The sequence below is a fragment of the Callithrix jacchus genome, chromosome 1 (genome assembly GCF_049354715.1).
Source record: "Callithrix jacchus isolate 240 chromosome 1, calJac240_pri, whole genome shotgun sequence".
NCBI lineage: Eukaryota > Metazoa > Chordata > Mammalia > Primates > Cebidae > Callithrix > Callithrix jacchus.
In genome coordinates this window covers 28,775,141-28,792,859 of record NC_133502.1, presented here as the reverse complement: position 1 = coordinate 28,792,859, position 17,719 = coordinate 28,775,141, and the positions used below count along the sequence as shown (strand labels likewise).

At 53.7% G+C, this 17,719-nt stretch overlaps 1 protein-coding gene across 4 annotated transcripts in view; it reads left to right on the top strand.

Annotated features, from left to right (window-relative positions):
- GRTP1 (growth hormone regulated TBC protein 1) overlaps positions 1-14,998 on the top strand; it is a 34,473-nt gene extending 19,475 nt beyond the window's left edge. For 3 of the 4 annotated variants that reach the window (XM_035294677.3, XM_035294674.3, XM_035294672.3), the window contains exons 6-8: positions 10,388-10,560; positions 10,636-10,821; positions 14,626-14,998. In XM_035294677.3, coding sequence (XP_035150568.1) covers positions 10,388-10,560; positions 10,636-10,821; positions 14,626-14,715 — 449 coding nt within the window. In that variant the 3' untranslated portion in view covers positions 14,716-14,998. The remainder of the gene's footprint in view (positions 1-10,387; positions 10,561-10,635; positions 10,822-14,625) is intronic. The other variant, XM_035294679.3, reaches the window with a different exon arrangement.
- Positions 14,999-17,719: the final 2,721 nt, after the last annotated feature.

Genomic DNA, 17,719 nt, shown 5'->3' with positions numbered 1-17,719 from the left:
GGTGATAAATAGACAAATCTCTGGCAAGACTGATAAGAAAAAAATGTGGCCATGCTTGGTGGCTCACACCTGTAACCCCAGCACTTTGGGAGGCTGAGGCAGGAAGATCACCTGACCTCAGGAGTTCAAGACCAGCCTGGCCAAGATGGAGAAACCCCGTCTCTACTAAAAATACAAAATTAGCCGGGCAAGGTGGCATGCGCCTGTAGTCCCAGCTACTTGGGAGGCTGAAGCAGGAGAATCGCTTGAACCTGGGAGACGGAGGTTGCAGAGAGCTGAGATCTTGCCACTGCACTCCAGCCTGGGTGACAGAACAAGAACCCCTCTCAAATAAAAGCACAGGAACCGGGCTGGCCTCAGTGGATCATGCCTGTAATCCCAGCACTTTGGGAGGCCGAGGTGGGCAGATCCTGAGGTCAGGAGTTTAAGACCAGCCTGGCCGATGTGGTGAAACCCTGTCTCTACTAAAAATGTAAAAATTAGCTGGGCATCGTGGTGGGCACCTGTAATCCCAGCTACTCGGGAGGCTGAGGCAGGAGAATCACTTGAACCTGGGAGGCGGAGGTTGCAGTGAGCTGAGATTAGGGTGACAGAGCAAGACCCTGTCTAATTAAATAACTGATTGATTACTTAATTAAATCAATCTTGCAGGAAATAAAAAAGAGAGAAACTGCTCATCACTTCATGTTATGAAGCTGATACAACCTTGACACCATATAGGCTAATCTCACAGCTGAATAGAACTGTGTGAATCTTAATTATTAATATTAGGAACTGGAACCCACAGATGATTATCAAGTATTTTTTATTTATTTATTTATTTTTATTGAGACGGAGTTTCGCTCTTGTTACCCAGGCTGGAGTGCAATGGCGCAATCTCGGCTCACCGCAACCTCCGCCTCCTGGGTTCAGGCAATTCTCCTGCCTCAGCATCCTGAGTAGCTGGGATTACAGGCACGCGCCACCACACCCAGCTAATTTTTTGTATTTTTAATAGAGACGGGGTTTCACCATGTTGACCAGGATGGTCTCGATCTCTTGACCTCGTGATCCACCTGCCTCAGGCTCCCAAAGTGCTGGGATTACAGGCGTGAGCCACCGTGCCCGGCCAGTATTTTTTCATTTGAAAATAGTTTATTCCAGAAATGCAAGGATGGCATAATCATATGGAAGAATCAAGAGCAAAGCCAGAAAGGATGGAGGAAGAGCACTTGGTATATTGTAATGCTCTCATAATTAAAATGATGTCTTGCTGTGCTGCCCAGGCTGGTCTGGAACTCTTGGGTTCAAGTGATCCTCCCACCTCAGCCTTCCAAAGTGCATTAAATTATGAGGGGATGAACAGACCAGTGGAACAGAATTTCGAAGCCAGACAGAAATCAACCAGTCAGTGGACATGTTAATCTACGGGAATGTCTTTTGTGAGATATGTCAATTAATGGGAAAAAGACTGTTTAAAACATAATTCAGTGACAGTTGACTGCATGGAAGAAAAAATTAATCCCATATTTTAATTCCAGATGGATTTAAGACTCATGTAAAAAATTAAAACTTTGAAACTCAGATAACAAAATATATAACAATTGTGTGGTGGGAGTAGGGAGAAGATATTGAACATAATTCAGAAAAGCATGGATGGCATCAATACTTTTAATCACATGAAAATTTAAAGACTAATTTTGGTAAGAGTCTTCATAAGCAAAGTAAAAACATAAGCTGCTGGTTCGGAGAAACTCTCTTTGATCCATATTATGAACAAAGGGTTAGTGTCTGGACTGTGGGTGAATTTCTAAAAATCTAAGCAGAAAGTCCAGGCACAGTGGCTCGTGCCTGTAATCCCAGCAAAGTTTGGGAGGCTGAGGTGGGTGGATCACCCCAAGTCAGGAGTTTGAGACAATCCTGGCCAACGTGGTGAAACCTCGTCTCTACTAAGAATACAAAAATTCGCTGGGCGTAGTGGTATGCACCTGTAATTCCAGCTACTTGGGAGGCTGAGGCAGGAGAATTGCTTAACCCTGGGAGGTGGAGGTTGCAGTGAGCCAAGACTGCCATTGCACTCCAGCCTGGGCAACAAGAATGAAACTCTGACTCAAAAAAAAAAAAAAAAAACCTAAGCAGAAAAAGAAACAGCTCAGCAGAACATCAGGTGAAGAATGTGCCTAACAGGAAATTTACAAAATAGAGACCTGCATGGCCCCCAGACCTGTGAACCCATGGCCAAGTTCCCTGGCGGGCATGAAGGTACTTATGGAAAGACTGGGGTGGAGTGAGGCCTTCTGCAGCCACCTGAGACCTCCAGGCCAGTGATGATGAACGAACCCTCCCTGCTGTGGAGCAGCGGCCACGGGGCAAGTCTGTCTGGACATTGAAAATGTCATGCACATCGTCGTTTTTTACCAAGGAGGAGGCTGAGGCTGGCGGGATTAAGTAACTGGTACTCAGGCCCCCCACAAGTCAAGCGGCTGAGATCCCATCCCAGGCCTCCCCGCCGAGGCCTGCACCCCACAGTTGCCTCCAGGGGCTTCTCCCACCGCCATTGCGGAAGGCAGGAGGACTGATCATTGCTCATCTGTCACTTAGAGGGACAGTTAAGGGAGTTACTTTGACCAGCAAATGCCTCTAATCCCAATTCAGTTAGGAAGGGACCCGAGGACACGCTACCCATGGCCTGTGACCATCCATGCACAGACTTCCCACACCCTGAGTGCTCAGCCCAGAACACCTGCCACACCCACGGCCTCTTCCACAGCCGATGCAGACCTCCCTCAATCACCATTCAAACAAGGCATGGGAAGAATGCAGGGGAAGGTGCGGACGCCACTCCCCAGGCAGGCAATGGTTCCCGGCCACCTCAGAGGAGGAGGTTTGCCAGGCTCTGCCACGTGTCTGAGGGTGGAGGGGGCCGCGTCTCGGGACAGGCGTCTGCAGTCCTGAATCAGCACTCTGCATCCTGAAAGACGGGTTTGACCTGGTTTCCCTTGAAAAATAGGGAAATAGGTCAGGTTATAATAACTCACCATAGAAACACCTCAGCTCTGGCTGGAAGGACTGGCCAAGATACGGACCGACAAGCCACCTTCTGTTGGGACCACAGCTCAGCCCTGTGAGCAGAGGTGGGCTCTTGGCACCCCACTTGCCACATCAGAGGTGTTTCCTGCGTCCTCCTGAGACGGTTTCCCTGAGGTCGCCCGTCCTGGGGGTGGTGCTCACGTGGCCTGGGCCATGCCCCGTTGGGTTGGCTTTGTCCCAGGAGGCTCATCTCTGGGGTCAGGAGCATCCGTTTTGGGATCAGATTACACCAAGTAATCAGGCAGCCGGGCTCACCACATGCAGGTTCCAGATCTGTGGACTTAGACCTTAGGTGTGAGCTTACTCCATGAGATGGTTGCACAGAAGGCCCTTTGTACAATCCAAGGCTTCTCGATACCAGCTTTCTCCATAAGCTACTTAAAGAAAAATAACTGTATTTAGGGAAAAAAGTGATTGCTGCTTTTCCATTCAGGGTCTCCTAGTCACAGCAGTTAAAGTTTTACTTAGTTGTGTGCTAACAACCTGCTGAATTTAAGATGGTCGTTCTCATTTAGTGGGATCTTAAAATTTAAGTAATTGCTCAGTTTTCTATTAAGTATTTAACCAGAGACCCTAGCTACTTCTAAAGTGTATTTATTCATTGTGGCAGGGTCTTGCTCTGTTGCCAGGCTGGAGTACATTGGTGCAATCACAGCTCACTGCAGCCTCAACCTCCCTGGTTCAAGTGATCCTCCCACCTCAGCCTCCCACCTAGCTGGGGACTACAGGTGTCCACCACCAGGCCCAGCTAATTTTTGTATTTTGAGTACAGACAGGGTCTTGCTGTGTTGCCCAAGCTGGTCTCAAACTCTTGGGCTCAAGTGATCCTGCCACCTCAGCCTTCCAAAGTGTTGGGATGACCACACCTGGCCTCAGTTTGTGTCACTGACATATAACGGGTCTGTTAGCTTTTTCCCTGTGAAATGTAACAGCGTAAGCAAGTCAGAAACACGATTTCATGGTAGCTTCTCTGCACCTTTTCTGGAATCTGGAAAGTTGTGCAGGGCACTTGGGAAGTGCGGCGGGTTTTCCCAGAGCCCTGTCACCCGAGCACGTCGCTGTCTGCAGGGATGCTTGCTACAGTCCTAGGGCTGTCTTAGGGCTGAGTGCCATGCGGGTACTTGGCCGGCGTGCTTGCCCTCAGGGCTTCAGGACCTTAGGTGGGGGTCTCGTATTCCCAGTGCAGAGGTGGGGCCCAGGTGAGGTGCTGGTCTCCTGCACAGCTGGTGTGGGGTGCAGGCAGGGGCAGTGCAGGGGCACCCCAGCAGGTGACTCCAAAGCCAGCCCCCCTCACCTCACCCCCTCGCCACGGCCAGAGCCCCCCACCCCCCACCGCCCTTCGGTCTCCTGGCAGTGGTGTCTGCACGCAGCAGTGGGGAAGCCCGGCCTGGTGCTGAGTCTGAGTTGGCCCTTCCTAGCTCCCAGCTCACGGAGGGCGCCTGCCTTTCAGAGGAGGATTGGGGGCTGGATCTTAAACCTCGAGAGTGCAGAGTCCTTTGCATGTTCTTTTTTTTTTTTTTAAATTAAATTTCACGGTACTTATTTTGCCTTCACACTCACAAAAAATCTGTCTTATTCTCACTGCTGGGTGTGTATCCAAAAGAAAGGAAGTTACTGTGTCCTAGGGTGTCTGTCAAAGCGTTCGCTGTGGCACTGCTCCTGCAGCTAGGATGGAATCGACCCAGGTGTCCGACCGCAGACGGACGCATAAGGAAACTGGGGTGCGCACACTCAGCAGAGTGCTGGCTCAGCCTCAGAAAGCGTGAGATTCTGGCCGGCCTCGGTGGTTCTCGCCAGTCAGCACAGCACTTTGCGAGGCTGAGGCAGGCGGATCATCTGAGGCAGGAGTTCAAGACCGGCCTGGCCAAAATGGGGACACCCCATCTGTACTAAAAGATACGAAAATTTGCCAGGTGTGGCGGCTGGTGCCTGTAATCTCAGCTACTCGGGAGGCTGAGGCAGGAGGATAGCTTGAACCCAGGACGTTGATGCTGCTGTGAGCTGTTTCTGGCACTGTACTCCAGCCTGGGTGACAACAGCAAGACTTGTCTCAGAAACAGAGCTGGGATTGCAGGCGTAAGCCACCACAGCTGGCCTCCAGTGACCCACGTTTGATCGTAACATACCGAATGCTTGTATCAAAATATCACATGGACCCCATTAATATGTACACCTATTAGGTATTTATAAATATAAAAATAAAAAATAAAACTTTTAGCATTGTAAAACTGATAGGTTTAGTAATCAGTGAAACTTACAGAGGTTAGGAAAAGCAGTCTGTTCTCTTGTGCTCCTGTTTGTTGAAGTCTGTTGAGCTGCCGGAGGGGCCCTCTCTGCTCTGCCCACCCCACTTAGAAAGCCATTCCTTTACCTGAAGGATTAGACACTTTTATTTCTGTTCAAAGATTTGTTCTCTCTAGAACAAATTTGGGAATTTCCGCTAGTTTCTCATTCTGACCCTAGGATAACCTTACTGCTTATTTATAATCTCAAATTGAGAACCAGAAGAGTGGCTGAGTTCGGAATGAAAGGCAGCTCTGTTTTCGGTGCGTGTTGCCGATTCATGTTCTGAACCACGCTAATACCTGGGTAAACATTCCCTGTTCTTCATTATTTTCTGTTTCTCCTGATTGCTTTATCTTTTCAGCTGACTTTAGTTTTATTAACCACCTTCTAGGTGCCAAAGTCACAGGCTGGGGGCAAATGGTCGTAGCAGTGCAGGGTGGGGACGGTAGGAAAGCAGGTCCCTCCCTCTCTGTCCCAAGATGTCCCCAGTGTGGGAGAGCACTTCACGTATTTCATGGTTCTAAACATGCCTGTGAGTTATGAGTTTTTAGAAGAGGCAGGATAAATGCTGGATCGCTCAACTTTATGCCCCACCCTCAAGATCATAACTTGGCATCTGGTCATTGGAAGGGGGTCGGGCAGTGGTGTGTGTCCGTGTAATTGTGAACTCTGGGGGCTGCATACACGGGAGGGTTTTGTCCTTGAAGCTCAGGTTGCCCCATCTGTGGCCCGAGGGAGCCTGTTGTGCTTGGCTCCTGAGTCCTGTGCATGTGACTGTGGTGCCATCTGCCTCCTCGCATCTGCAGGACGGGCTGCTCTGGGCTCATCCTGTGAGGCTTCTGCCCCAGACCTGGACCAGCCTTTTCTCCAGGAAACTCTGGTGTAATGTGTGTCACTGGGCCTTTTGTCAGTGTGGCTCCCTGAGCTTGTTCCTGCGTGGATTCCTTGGGATGTGTTTGTGGAAATTGTACATGGAGTCCTTGGACACCTTCAGAAGCTGTCTGGGAACTAGGAGGTGGTGCTGACTTGGGTCTAGGTGGCCAGGCTGTTGTTTGGAGAAGCACACCCTGGAGCATTTGGTGTGATGGGGCACTGCGTGTACAGCTCCACCTCACACAGTCTGGGGAACAAGGCAGGTGTGTGTGTGTCTGTGTGTGGTGTGCATGTGCATGTGTCTGTGCTGTACATGTGCCTGTGTGGTGTGCGTGTGTCTGTGTGTGCCCGTGTAGGGTGTGTGTGTGCCGGTTTGTGCCCGTGTGGGGTGTGCGTGTGCCTGTGTGTGCCCGTGTGGGGTGTGCATGTATAGCTCCGCCTCACACTGTTAAGGGGATCGAGGCAGGTGTGCATGTGCTCATGTGTGCCTGTGGTGTGCATGTGCACATATGTGCCCGTGTGTGTCTGTGGTATGCATGTGCTCAGGTGTGGTGCACATGTACAGCTCCACTTCTTAGTCCAGGGGATCAAGGCAAGTGTGTGTTTGCCTGTGTGGTGCATTTGTGCGCCCATGTGTGGTGTGAGTTTATAGCTCTGCCTCACACTGTCCAGGGGATGCAGGTGTGCATGTGCCTGTGTGTGTCTGTGTACGTGTCTGTGCTGTACATGTGCCCGTGTGGTATGCGTGTACACGTGTGCGGTGTATGTGTGCCTGTGTGGTGCATGTGTGCCTGTGTGTGGTGTACATGTGCCTGTGTGGTGTGTGTGTGCCCGTGTGGTGTGTGTGTGCATGAAGAAGTCTCTTACCATGTACACCTTAGGTCCCCCAGCTGGGCTCTGTACCTAGGACTGGCTGGACTGAATAATGAGCAAGAAACAGACATTTATGGACACATGCGTCGTACACAACCTGGGGAAGCGTGGTTGGAGCCTGGGCATGCTCACCATCCTGGGGACCTATTACCTTTAGGCTTCTGGGAAGGAAATCAGGGAAATTAAGTCCACAAGGCTGCTTTGTAAGGTTTTTGGTTTTGAAATGGAGTCTCACTCTGTCACCCAGGCTGGAGTGCGATGGTGCTATGTTGGCAAACTGCAACTTCCACCTCCCAGGTTCAAGCAGTTCTCCTGCCTGAGCCTCCCAAGTAGGATTCCAGGCATGCGCCACCATGCCCAACTAATTTTTCGACTTTTAATAGAGATGGGGTTTCACTATGTTGGTCAGGTTGGTCTCAAACTCCTGACCTCAGGTGATCCACCTGCCTCAGCCTCCCAAAGTGCTGGGATTCCAGGCGTGAGCCACCACACCTGGTCACTTTGTAAGGTTTGACATGCAGATTTCAGGAGTGTCTTTCCTGGTAGGGAGAGGGAGATACCCCTGGGAATGGAAGTCCCTTCATAGAAGTCTATAAACCATTTAATGTTTTCACAGCCCAGGGGTTTCAGACCACCCTGTACAACATGGCAAAACCTTCTCTCTATACAAAACGAAAAATTAGCTGGGTGTGGTGGTGCACATTTGTGGTCCCAGCTACTCAGGAGGCTGAGGCGGGAGGATCATTTGAGCCCAGGAGATCAAGGCTGCCGTGAGCTGTGATAGCAACATTGCAGTCCAGCCTGGGTGACACAGATAGAGACCCTTTCTCAAAAAAAAAAGTGTTTTTTGAGTCTTCAATGCAGACCCTTTATTTTCTAATTGAAAGCACCCGGCCTGTGAGTGCGTGTGAGAGTGTGGTCTTGGACTCACATGTGCTCATGGAGAGCGGGAATGAAGTAGAGACGAGGAAGCCGCAGCCACGTGGAGATGCTCGTGGTCACCGTCTGTGTGGCCCCTGCCCACGTCTGACCGCAGACCCTGAGGGGTATGCAGGGGAATGTCAGAGCTGCGCCCCAACCTGTCCTGGCCATCCCGGATGCTTGGTGGCGAGTGCAGTGTTGGGTTGTTTGCAGAGGTGTGGATGTCCCCAGGAGGACAGGGACAAGGGGCCTTAGGGAGGTGAGCCAAGACCAGGTGAGGTGGTCACTCCTGGGAACATGAGCCCTTTCTGCAGGGAGCGGCCGCTGTGCCGGCTGGGCCTGGGAGGAGCCGCCTTGCCCTCAATGTTCAAGGAAAGGAAACAGCTGTGGCTTTAATTTAATCCTCCCCTTGGTGGCCGGCTCAGCCCCGTGGAGTTTAGGGAATGAGTTCAGCGCCTCTATTTTTGGAAGCTGCTCTAAGCTTCTCTGTCTGGGGCCAAGGTCAGGCTATGCTTCTCTGCAGACCCCCTCTGCCTGCTGCTCAGGGCCCCCTGCCACGCCACCTATGGGATTGGGGTCACCTGCAGAGCCCGGGTGGGCCCTGATGGTTCTTCACTTCTCTCCCCCCAGCTGGACCAGGATGTGCTCAGCTAAGCAGGTAGAAGAAGAGCAAACGTGCAGAGCCCCAGAGGCAGATGCAGAACAAGGATATGGAAGGGAGGACTTTTTAATCCCTGGCATTTGCTAAACCACCTTCAGAGGCATTAGAATTTACCACTAAACCGACTTCACCGTGTGCTTATTCTGAAAAGCAGTGACAGGACCGTGATGGTTCTATTTTAACCAAGATATTCAATTAACAAAAACAGGCTGGGCAAGGTGGCTTATGCCTATAATCCCAGCACTTTGGGAGCCGAGGCGGGTGGATCACCTGAGGTCAGGAGTTTGTGACCAGCCTGGCCAACATGGCGAAACCCCATCTCTCCTAAAAATACAAAAATTAGCCAGGTGTGGCGGCAGGTGCCTGTAAGCCCAGCTACTAGGGAGGCTGAGGCAGGAGAATCATTTGAACCCAGGAGGCAGAGGTTGCAGTGAGCTGATATTGTGCCACTGCACTGCAGCCTGGGCGACAGAGTGAGACTCTGTCTAAAAAAATAATAAATAAAATAGCAAGAACAGCCCAGCCCTGCACGGCAAGAGGCCAAGTTGCGTAAGTATCAGCCGAGGCTGTGCACCTGCAGGACGGGCCAGACGCACTTGGGAGGGTGTGGTTTGATCACACGGGTCACACGCTGAACTCTTCCCCAGTGCAAATCCAAGCACTAAAATTTACTGTGAATCATTACAAGAGCAAGCTAAAAAATTACGCAGGCAACACAAAAGTGCTTTGGTGAGACAAATGTCCATTCGAAAGGAGGACACGCTGTTGGAAGCTTTGGTCTGAGTTTTATTTTTGTTTTGATAAAATGCACAGAACGCAGAATGTGCCATCTTACCCACGTTTCCAGCTCAGTGGCATCAGGGCCGCTCACCTCATGGTGTAACCATCGCCGCCGCCCTCTCCAGGGCTGGTGCATCTTCCCAGACAGAATCCTGGTGCCTGTCACTCCTTCCCTCCCTCCCCCTGCTGTGGCCTGTGGCCGGACTCCCTCCCCTTCTAAGGCTGAATGATACTCCAGCGTGTAGCCATTCACGTTTTGCTTATCCATGCATCTGCCGATGGACACCTGGGCTGCCTCCATCTCTTGGCTGTTGTGAATAGTTGTGCTGGTAACATGGGGGTGCCTGCATCTCCTTGGGACCCTATTTGCCACCGGCAGATTTTTATTTATTTATTATTTTGAGACGGAATCTTGCTCTGTCTCCCAGGCTGGAGTGCAGTGTCGTGATCTCGGCTCACTGTAGCCTCCACCTCCTGGGTTCAAACAATTCTCCTGCCTCAGCCTCCCGAATAGCTGGGATTACAGGCGCCTGCCACCACTCCAAGCTGATTTTTGTATTTTTAGTAGAGACGAGGTTTCTCCATTATCAGCCAGACTGGTCTTGAACTCCTGACTTGAGGTGATCTGCCTGCCACAGTGCTGGGATTACAGGGCTGAGCCGCCACGCCTGGCCCTCGACCTGCAGATTTTAACTGACGCCCAGCCCTGCAGCCCCAGGGATGTCCTAAAAGGCCTGGCTGTGGGGGTCGTTCCCTACGAGCCCTGTGTCTGCAGGCTTCAGCCCGACTCTTCCTCTCCCACTTTCTCCTTCCCTCCTGAGACGGGTCCTTGTGGAGTGGCCTTGTTTTCTTTGGCTGCAAGGGGAATGGGGCTTGTGGAGGTGAGGACAGTGTCTCAAGGTCTCTTCTCCCGCTGCCTGGCAGATTACTACACCCCGGCCATGCTGGGCCTCAAGACCGACCAGGAGGTGCTGGGGGAGCTGGTTCGGGCAAAGCTGCCAGCCGTGGGGGCCCTGATGGAGCAGCTCGGCGTGCTGTGGACACTGGTGGTGTCCCGCTGGTTCATCTGCCTGTTTGTGGACGTCCTGCCTGTGGAGGTGAGTGCCTTGCTCGGGGCCCGGGGCGGGCAGGCAAGCCGCCAGGGAGTGACACGGGCTTCTGTGTCTCTGCAGACAGTGCTTCGGATCTGGGACTGTCTGTTCAACGAAGGCTCAAAGATTATCTTCCGGGTGGCCCTGACCTTAATTAAGCAACACCAGGAGTTTATTTTGGAAGCCACCAGCATTCCAGACATTTGTGATAAGTTTAAGCAGATTACCAAAGGGAGTTTCGTGATGGAGTGTCACACATTTATGCAGGTGAGTGTCTGCGGGTGCTCACGGGGCACATGTGGCTCCATCCCCTGCCCCCCCCCCCGCCGGGGGGCCCTGCCTTACCTGCAGCCCAGAGCTGCTCTGACCACGTGAGGGTGCACAGGACAGGCACCAGTGTCAGCGAGCCTCCGGCTCTGTCCTGCGTCCCTGGCCTCCCAGGGCTTTCCTCTCCCCGCGGACGCTGCTCCTGGTCCTACAGGCTGTCCTCGTCTGTTGTCCGTGCTGCTAGAATGGTGGCTTCCTGAGGCCCGGCTTCCTCACTGGGTCCTGAACCTGGCGTGGGCGCTGATAAGGGTGACATGGGAGCCGCACGAAACAGGCCTTCTGAGGAGGCCAAGAGGCTAGGAGAGGCTCGGGCCCAGGATGCTGCTCATAGTTCCCTGAGAGGGAATGGAGGCTTGGGGCCCCTCTGGATGCAGCATGGTGGACATGGGGGATATTTCAGCAGCGAGGGCCTCATCAGAGGAGAGAGTGGTGGCCAGGTGTGATAGCTCACACCTGTAATCCCAGCACTTTGGGAGACTGAGGGCAAAAAGATCACCTGAGGCCAGGAGTTCAAGACCAGCCTGGCCAACATGGTAAAACCCCATCTGTACTAAGAAATACAAAAATTAGCTGGGTGTGGTGGCTCACACCTATAGTCCCAAGTACTTGGGAGGTTGAAGCACCATCACCTGAACACGGACGTGGAGGTGGCAGTGAGCCGAGAGTGCACCACTACACTCCAGCCTGGGCAACGGAGTGAGATTCAGTCTCAAAAAAAAAAAAACCGTGGTGACAAACGAGAGATGTCAGCCACAAGCCCTTGGCAGAGGACACAGCAGTTAGCTGTGACTCACTCGAGGGCTTGTCAGGGGAAACTGGAGCGCTTCGCCGCGGACGCGTGCCCGCTCTGGAAGGGGAGAGCTCCCCGTCCTTGGAGGTCAGGCTGGTGGCCACTGGGTGAGGAGGTTTCAGAGCCTAATGGAGCATCAGCTTCCTGAGAGGGAGCCGAGGTGCAGGCCTCCTTGGGAGGGTCTGCTCCAGGAGCCTCGTTTGCTGGCTGGCTTGGCAGCGCCCTGGTGTGCAGAGATGGGTTATTTTCCTAGAATGAGCTTTGTCCAAAGGTAAAGTGTAGCAGCTTCAAGACTAAATGGTAAATGGGACTCTTTGAGGCCACAGACAGTAAGGTGTCTTCTGTTATAGCCTTCTGAGTTATATCACTAAATAAGTAACATAAGGAGCGTAAAGTGCACGGGAAAAGCAGCCCAGGCTGCCCTGGGGAAGACGAGCATGCGCCTGTCGTCCTGTGGGTGGCTTCTTTCCCGCCAGATTGACAGCCACAGCTTTTTGGAGAAGGGGTTCTCCATCTGCAGCGGTGCAATCTCAGCTCACCGTGGTCACTGCCATTCTCCCAAGCAGCAGGGATCACAGACACTTGTCACCATGCCTGGCCAAATTTTAAAACTTTTTGTAGAGGTGGGGTTTCCCTATGTTGCCCAGGCTGGTCTCAAACTCCTGAGCTCAAGCGATCCTCCCACCTTGGCCTCCTAAAGTGCTGGGATTGCAGGCGTGAGTCACCACACCCAGCACAACCGTCAAATGAATCTAAAATCTCACCCAGCGTCACGGGTGCATTGGGTGACGGAGTCTCTTCGTGGAGCTGCTGCAGCCCCCGCCTCCACCCGTGGGTTTGGACTGTTGTGCGTTCGTGATTCACAAGGGGCCCCATAATCTCATTCCATAGCCTCTGAGTCTTAGAACCACAATTTGATTCTTGCCTTTTTTCTTGATTGTAATTTTTGTTAATATGCTGATTTTGTGACATAATCTGAATGGTGTTTCCTGGCTGAGTGATTTTAGAGGCTCAGATCTGTTTTATTCCCACAAGACCTAAGGACAGTGTTGGTGAAAACAGGCTGTGCTCGTGGGTGAAGGCTGGTGTGCGACGGTGTAGCGTCACCCTGCGCTCATGGGTGAAGGCTGGTGTGCGACGGTGTAGCATCACCCTGCGCTCCTGAGTGAAGGCTGGTGTGTGATGCTGTAGTGTCACGAGTGAAGGCTGGTGTGCGACGGTGTAGCGTCACCCTGCGCTCCTGAGTGAAGGCTGGTGTGTGATGCTGTAGTGTCACAAGTGAAGGCTGGTGTGCGACGGAGTAGCGTCACCCTGCGCTCCTGAGTGAAGGCTGGTGTGCGACGGTGTAGCGTCACCCTGCGCTCATGGGTAAAGGCTGGTGTGATGCTGTAGTGTCACGAGTGAAGGCTGGTGTGCGACGGTGTAGCGTCACCCTGCGCTCATGGGTGAAGGCTGGTGTGCGACGGTGTAGCATCACCCTGCGCTCCTGAGTGAAGGCTGGTGTGTGATGCTGTAGTGTCACGAGTGAAGGCTGGTGTGCGACGGAGTAGCGTCACCCTGCGCTCCTGAGTGAAGGCTGGTGTGCGACGGTGTAGCGTCACCCTGCGCTCATGGGTAAAGGCTGGTGTGATGCTGTAGTGTCACGAGTGAAGGCTGGTGTGCGACGGTGTAGCGTCACCCTGCGCTCCTGAGTGAAGGCTGGTGTGATGCTGTAGTGTCACAAGTGAAGGCTGGTGTGCAATGGTGTAGTGTTACCTTGGGGATTCATTTGAGTTGGATGACAAGTTACAGAACCAACACAAACTAGCTTTCTGTAAGGATGGGGGCGTCAGGAGCCCATGCTGACCTGGCTCAGCCACCTGACCTGGCTCCTGCTCAGCCCTGATCTGCACCCACTGGGTCAGCATGTGTGCTGGGTGGTGGCCTGAAGCCCCCCCCACCAGCTTTCTCCAGCCTGTGCCTAGCAGCCCTGACAGGATCCTAAATCAGGTGGGCAGGGGGCACTTCCAGGAAGTCCTAGATGGCAGACGTGGGTCCGACATCCTCTGCCCGTGCTTTGCCTCCGCCCCTCGGGCCACTTATTTCCCAAGGTTCTGGTCTTGAATGGGAGAACCAGGGGCACCAAGCATAATTTGATTCTGCCACAGCCTCTGATGAGTGCACTTTGTCCAGACGGCGTTGCGTGGTTGTGGCTATGGGACCGTGCCCTGCCAGCACTGGAGGTGTCCTTCGTGGCTCCCGGCTGGTGCCCTTGCTACCCCACTGCTACGGTCTTCTCCAGGGAAAGCGCCATCTTTCTCACCACGTGGTGGTATCCAAGGGTGCCCACGTTAAGGAGTTTCCAGCTACCCCAGCCTCCTCAAGAACAGGCAGCCGGGTCCTACAGGTCCAGCCCCAGCTCAGGTGGAGCCTGCACCACAGTAAGCAGCTTTCCCCTTAACTGGTTCTGCAGGCGGGTGGATCACCTGAGGTCAGGAGTTTGAGACCAGCCTGGCCAACATGGTGAAATCACGTCTCTACTAAAAATGCAAAAATTAGCTGCGTGTGGTGGTGTGCGCCTGTAGTCCCAGCTACTCAGGAGGCTGAGGTAGGAGAATTGCTTGAACCCAGCAGACAGAGGTTGCAGTGAGCTGAGATTGCGCCACTGCACTCCAGCCTGGGCAACAAATCAAGACTCCATCGCAAAAAAAAACCCAAAAAACAAAAAAATGTTAAATGCTTCAACAACTGTTTGATTCATTTAACATTTCTGAGCAGCAGAGCTGCAGTCCTAGGCACCAGGGCAGTAGTGCAATGGTGACAATCTGGGGGTTACCCCAGAACCCCTCAGGTGTGGGCTGCTCCTCCCTTGCCTGACACGAGGCCCCCACCTGTCCGTCTGCCGAAGTCTGGGAGAGCTGAGGTAGAAATGTGTTGTTGGGTTTGTTTTTAAAGTAATTCTGTTTGCATTCCAGAAAATATTTTCAGAACCTGGAAGCTTATCCATGGCCACTGTCGCCAAACTCCGCGAGAGCTGCAGGGCCCGCCTGCTGGCACAGGGGTGAGAGCGCCCAGCCCTGGGATCCCCATCTCCAGGCTGACGATTCCCCTTTGCAGAGTTGACACTGGACCGTCACTGCCTTCCTTCTTACCGTTGTAAATACTTGACGTCACTACACTTCAGTTGTGAATTTTTTAAAAAAGTTTAAAATCAGGTCATTCTACTGCTTTTGATGATTCGCTACGAAGTCACACTTTTCTAAAGAAAACTTATTTTTACCGGAAGACATCAATAATTTATAAAATGTGAGATGTGGGTTATCTAATAAAGTATGCCACCACCTGTGAGTCTGTGATCAGTTTCTCAGCCCTCTGGAAACTGGAGCAGTGGGCGATCACTGTGGCCTTCACGGAGGCAGCGTAAAGGAACACTTCACTTTATGTGAGGCTCCTGCGTGTAGAAGGTGATTTCTCTTTAGAGAGGTAACTTAAGTTCTGGGGTACACATCGCCCCGTCACCCAGGTATTAAGCCCAGCATCCCTCAGCTCTTCCTCCTGGTGCGCTCCCTTCCCCACCCTCCCCGACAGCCCCGGTGTGTGGTGTCCCCCTTGTGTCCAGGTGTTCTCAGCATTCAGCTCCCACTTACAAGTGAGAACACGCGGTGTCTGGTTTTCTGCTCCTGCGTTAGTCCGCTGAGGATAAAGCCTCCAGCTCCATGCATGTCCTGCAGAGGACGTGATCTCATTCCTTTCATGGCTGCAGACCATTCCATGGTATCTATGTATGAAAGGGAATTTTTTAAATCATTGAAAAATTATCACGTGACACGAATGAACCAGACAAGCGTACCGGATGTAGGGAACGGGGCTGGAGTGGCCCAAGTGCCTTGGCACACTGGGCCCCAGCCGGAAGGGGGCCCTACTCCGGGCCCTGAGCCTCCCTTCCCACCCCTGTCCTGTCCCGACAAGCTGTGCTGCCTCCTGGCCATGCTGACAACCCTGCCTGCCGCCTTGGGGGCTGAATTTCTGAGGCCAGGCTGAGCCCTGGGTGGGATGACAGGGAGGCACAGATGGCGTGAGGGTGGGGGTCAGACAGGCTGGCTGCCACTGCTGTCCCGAGCTGGCCAGTACCCTCAGCAGCTACTTGTTAACTCCCCTTGGCATCTCCAGGTCTGTGCCCCTCTACAGCAGACCCTGTCCCTCCTCCTCCTCCCACCCCTCCTCCTCCTCCCCCCTCCTTCCTCCTCCTCCTGCCTTCACTAGAGGCAGCACAGCCATAGCAGCTGTCCTGAGAGGACGTGGCCTCCCCATGCCCAAGGGACGATGCTCACCTCCCAGATGATCACGCTGCCATCTGGGCCCTGCCTCACCTTGAGCATGAGGCAGGCGCATGAGCCAGGAGGTACCCCTTGCCCTGGGGACCGGCCATTAACAAAGCTGGGGTCAAGCAGCTCCAAATGTCCCAATTCACAAGTCGCTACCATCAGGGCAGAGGCCACCCCGGCCATCAGTCACCACACCGCTCTGGGCCCTCCTCCTCCTCCTCCTCCTCCTTCCTCCTCCTTCCTCCTCCTCCTCCTCCCCTTCTCCTCCTCCTCCTCCCCCTCCCCCTCCCCTCCTCCTCCTCCCCTCCCCCTCCTCCACCAAACACTCAGGGCAGCCAAAGGTGGGGTTGCCAAGGTGCCACTGCATCACGCAATACAGACACGGTGCCCTGTGCCCCAGCCTCTGGCCGCAGTCCCAACACTCCAGCCCCAGCCAAGCACCCAGAGTCCCCTGCCAGGGACCATGCATGCTGTGGTCCAGGCTTGGCACCATCTGTGATGACACCCGCTTGTTGGGTTTGGCCCAGAACTCAGGAGTGACTGTGACTCCCCTGGAAGTGGAGCCAGCTGGTGCCTCCGAGGCAGGGCTACTGGTGTCACCGGCCCAGTGTCAGAGCCTTGCCGCCTGCTGTGGACATGCCACTGGCTCCGCTCCCATGCAGGCCCGGCTCTCACAGAGGGATCTCCCGGCTGGGTCTGGGCCCTCCACAGCCTTCCTTCCCCCTCCAGGCAGACACTGAATCCTCTCTTAGGACGCTACAACCCTAAAACATCTGCAAGGGGCTGACGGGGGCCTACTGGACCAGCAGCAGGAACCAGGAGCTTCCCATCACTCCCTGCACTGTTGTCTAAGAGTGCTCTGACCCACTGCTGTGGCCTTCACCGTGCTGGGCACCTGCTCCCACCTGGCCATTCCTGCTCCAAGGCATGGCTCAGCTGTTTGAAAGGCCTGCTAGAAGAGCACGAGGTGTGCTTACCCGGGGCCTTGCCCACTCTGAGTTCTTGGAGCCAGATTCTGGGATTCGAGATACAGGTTGGAGCCCGAATTCTAGGGCCCCTGGTGTCTGTCCTCAGCCTCACGAAGGTCTACGGACCCTGACAGTGAGGTTTTGTTAGGCTCGAGCTCCTGCTCTGAAGGCTCTCAGCATAGCCACCTTCTTCCCCAGGACCCAGGAGAGAGCTCCCCATGTGGCCTGGGGGAGGGAGGCTGCCTTTTTAAAGGTGATCTGATCTCCAGAGCCTCAGGTCTGAACACAGCCACTTTCCATCTTAAACCGGGGAGCCCTGATGACCATGTCGGGGCCTGCACTGATCCTCGGCAGACGTGAAGGATGCTGTTCTCACCCATTCCCGCCCCGTCCTCACCTCCCCCACTTTTACTGTGACCGCTTTCTTCTAGACACGGGAGGGTGTTCCCCAAGAGAGAACACAGCAACATGGCCACGTTGTTCAAAATGAAAGACGGATCCTGAGACATCTTAACTACCGTCCGTAAGAATGGCTACGTCAGCTCCCAACGCCAGGCTATGCCTCACCCCCGTTTCCCCGACGTCCTCTCCCTACACCGAGACCGGCCTTGCCCCCATTTCCCTGACGTCCTCTCCCTGCACCAAGACCGGCCTCGCCCCCATTTCCCCTACGTCCTCTCCCTGCACCGAGACCGGCCTCACCCCCATTTCCCCTACGTCCTCTCACTGCACCGAGACCGGCCTCGCCCCCGTTTCCCCGACGCCCTCTCACTGCA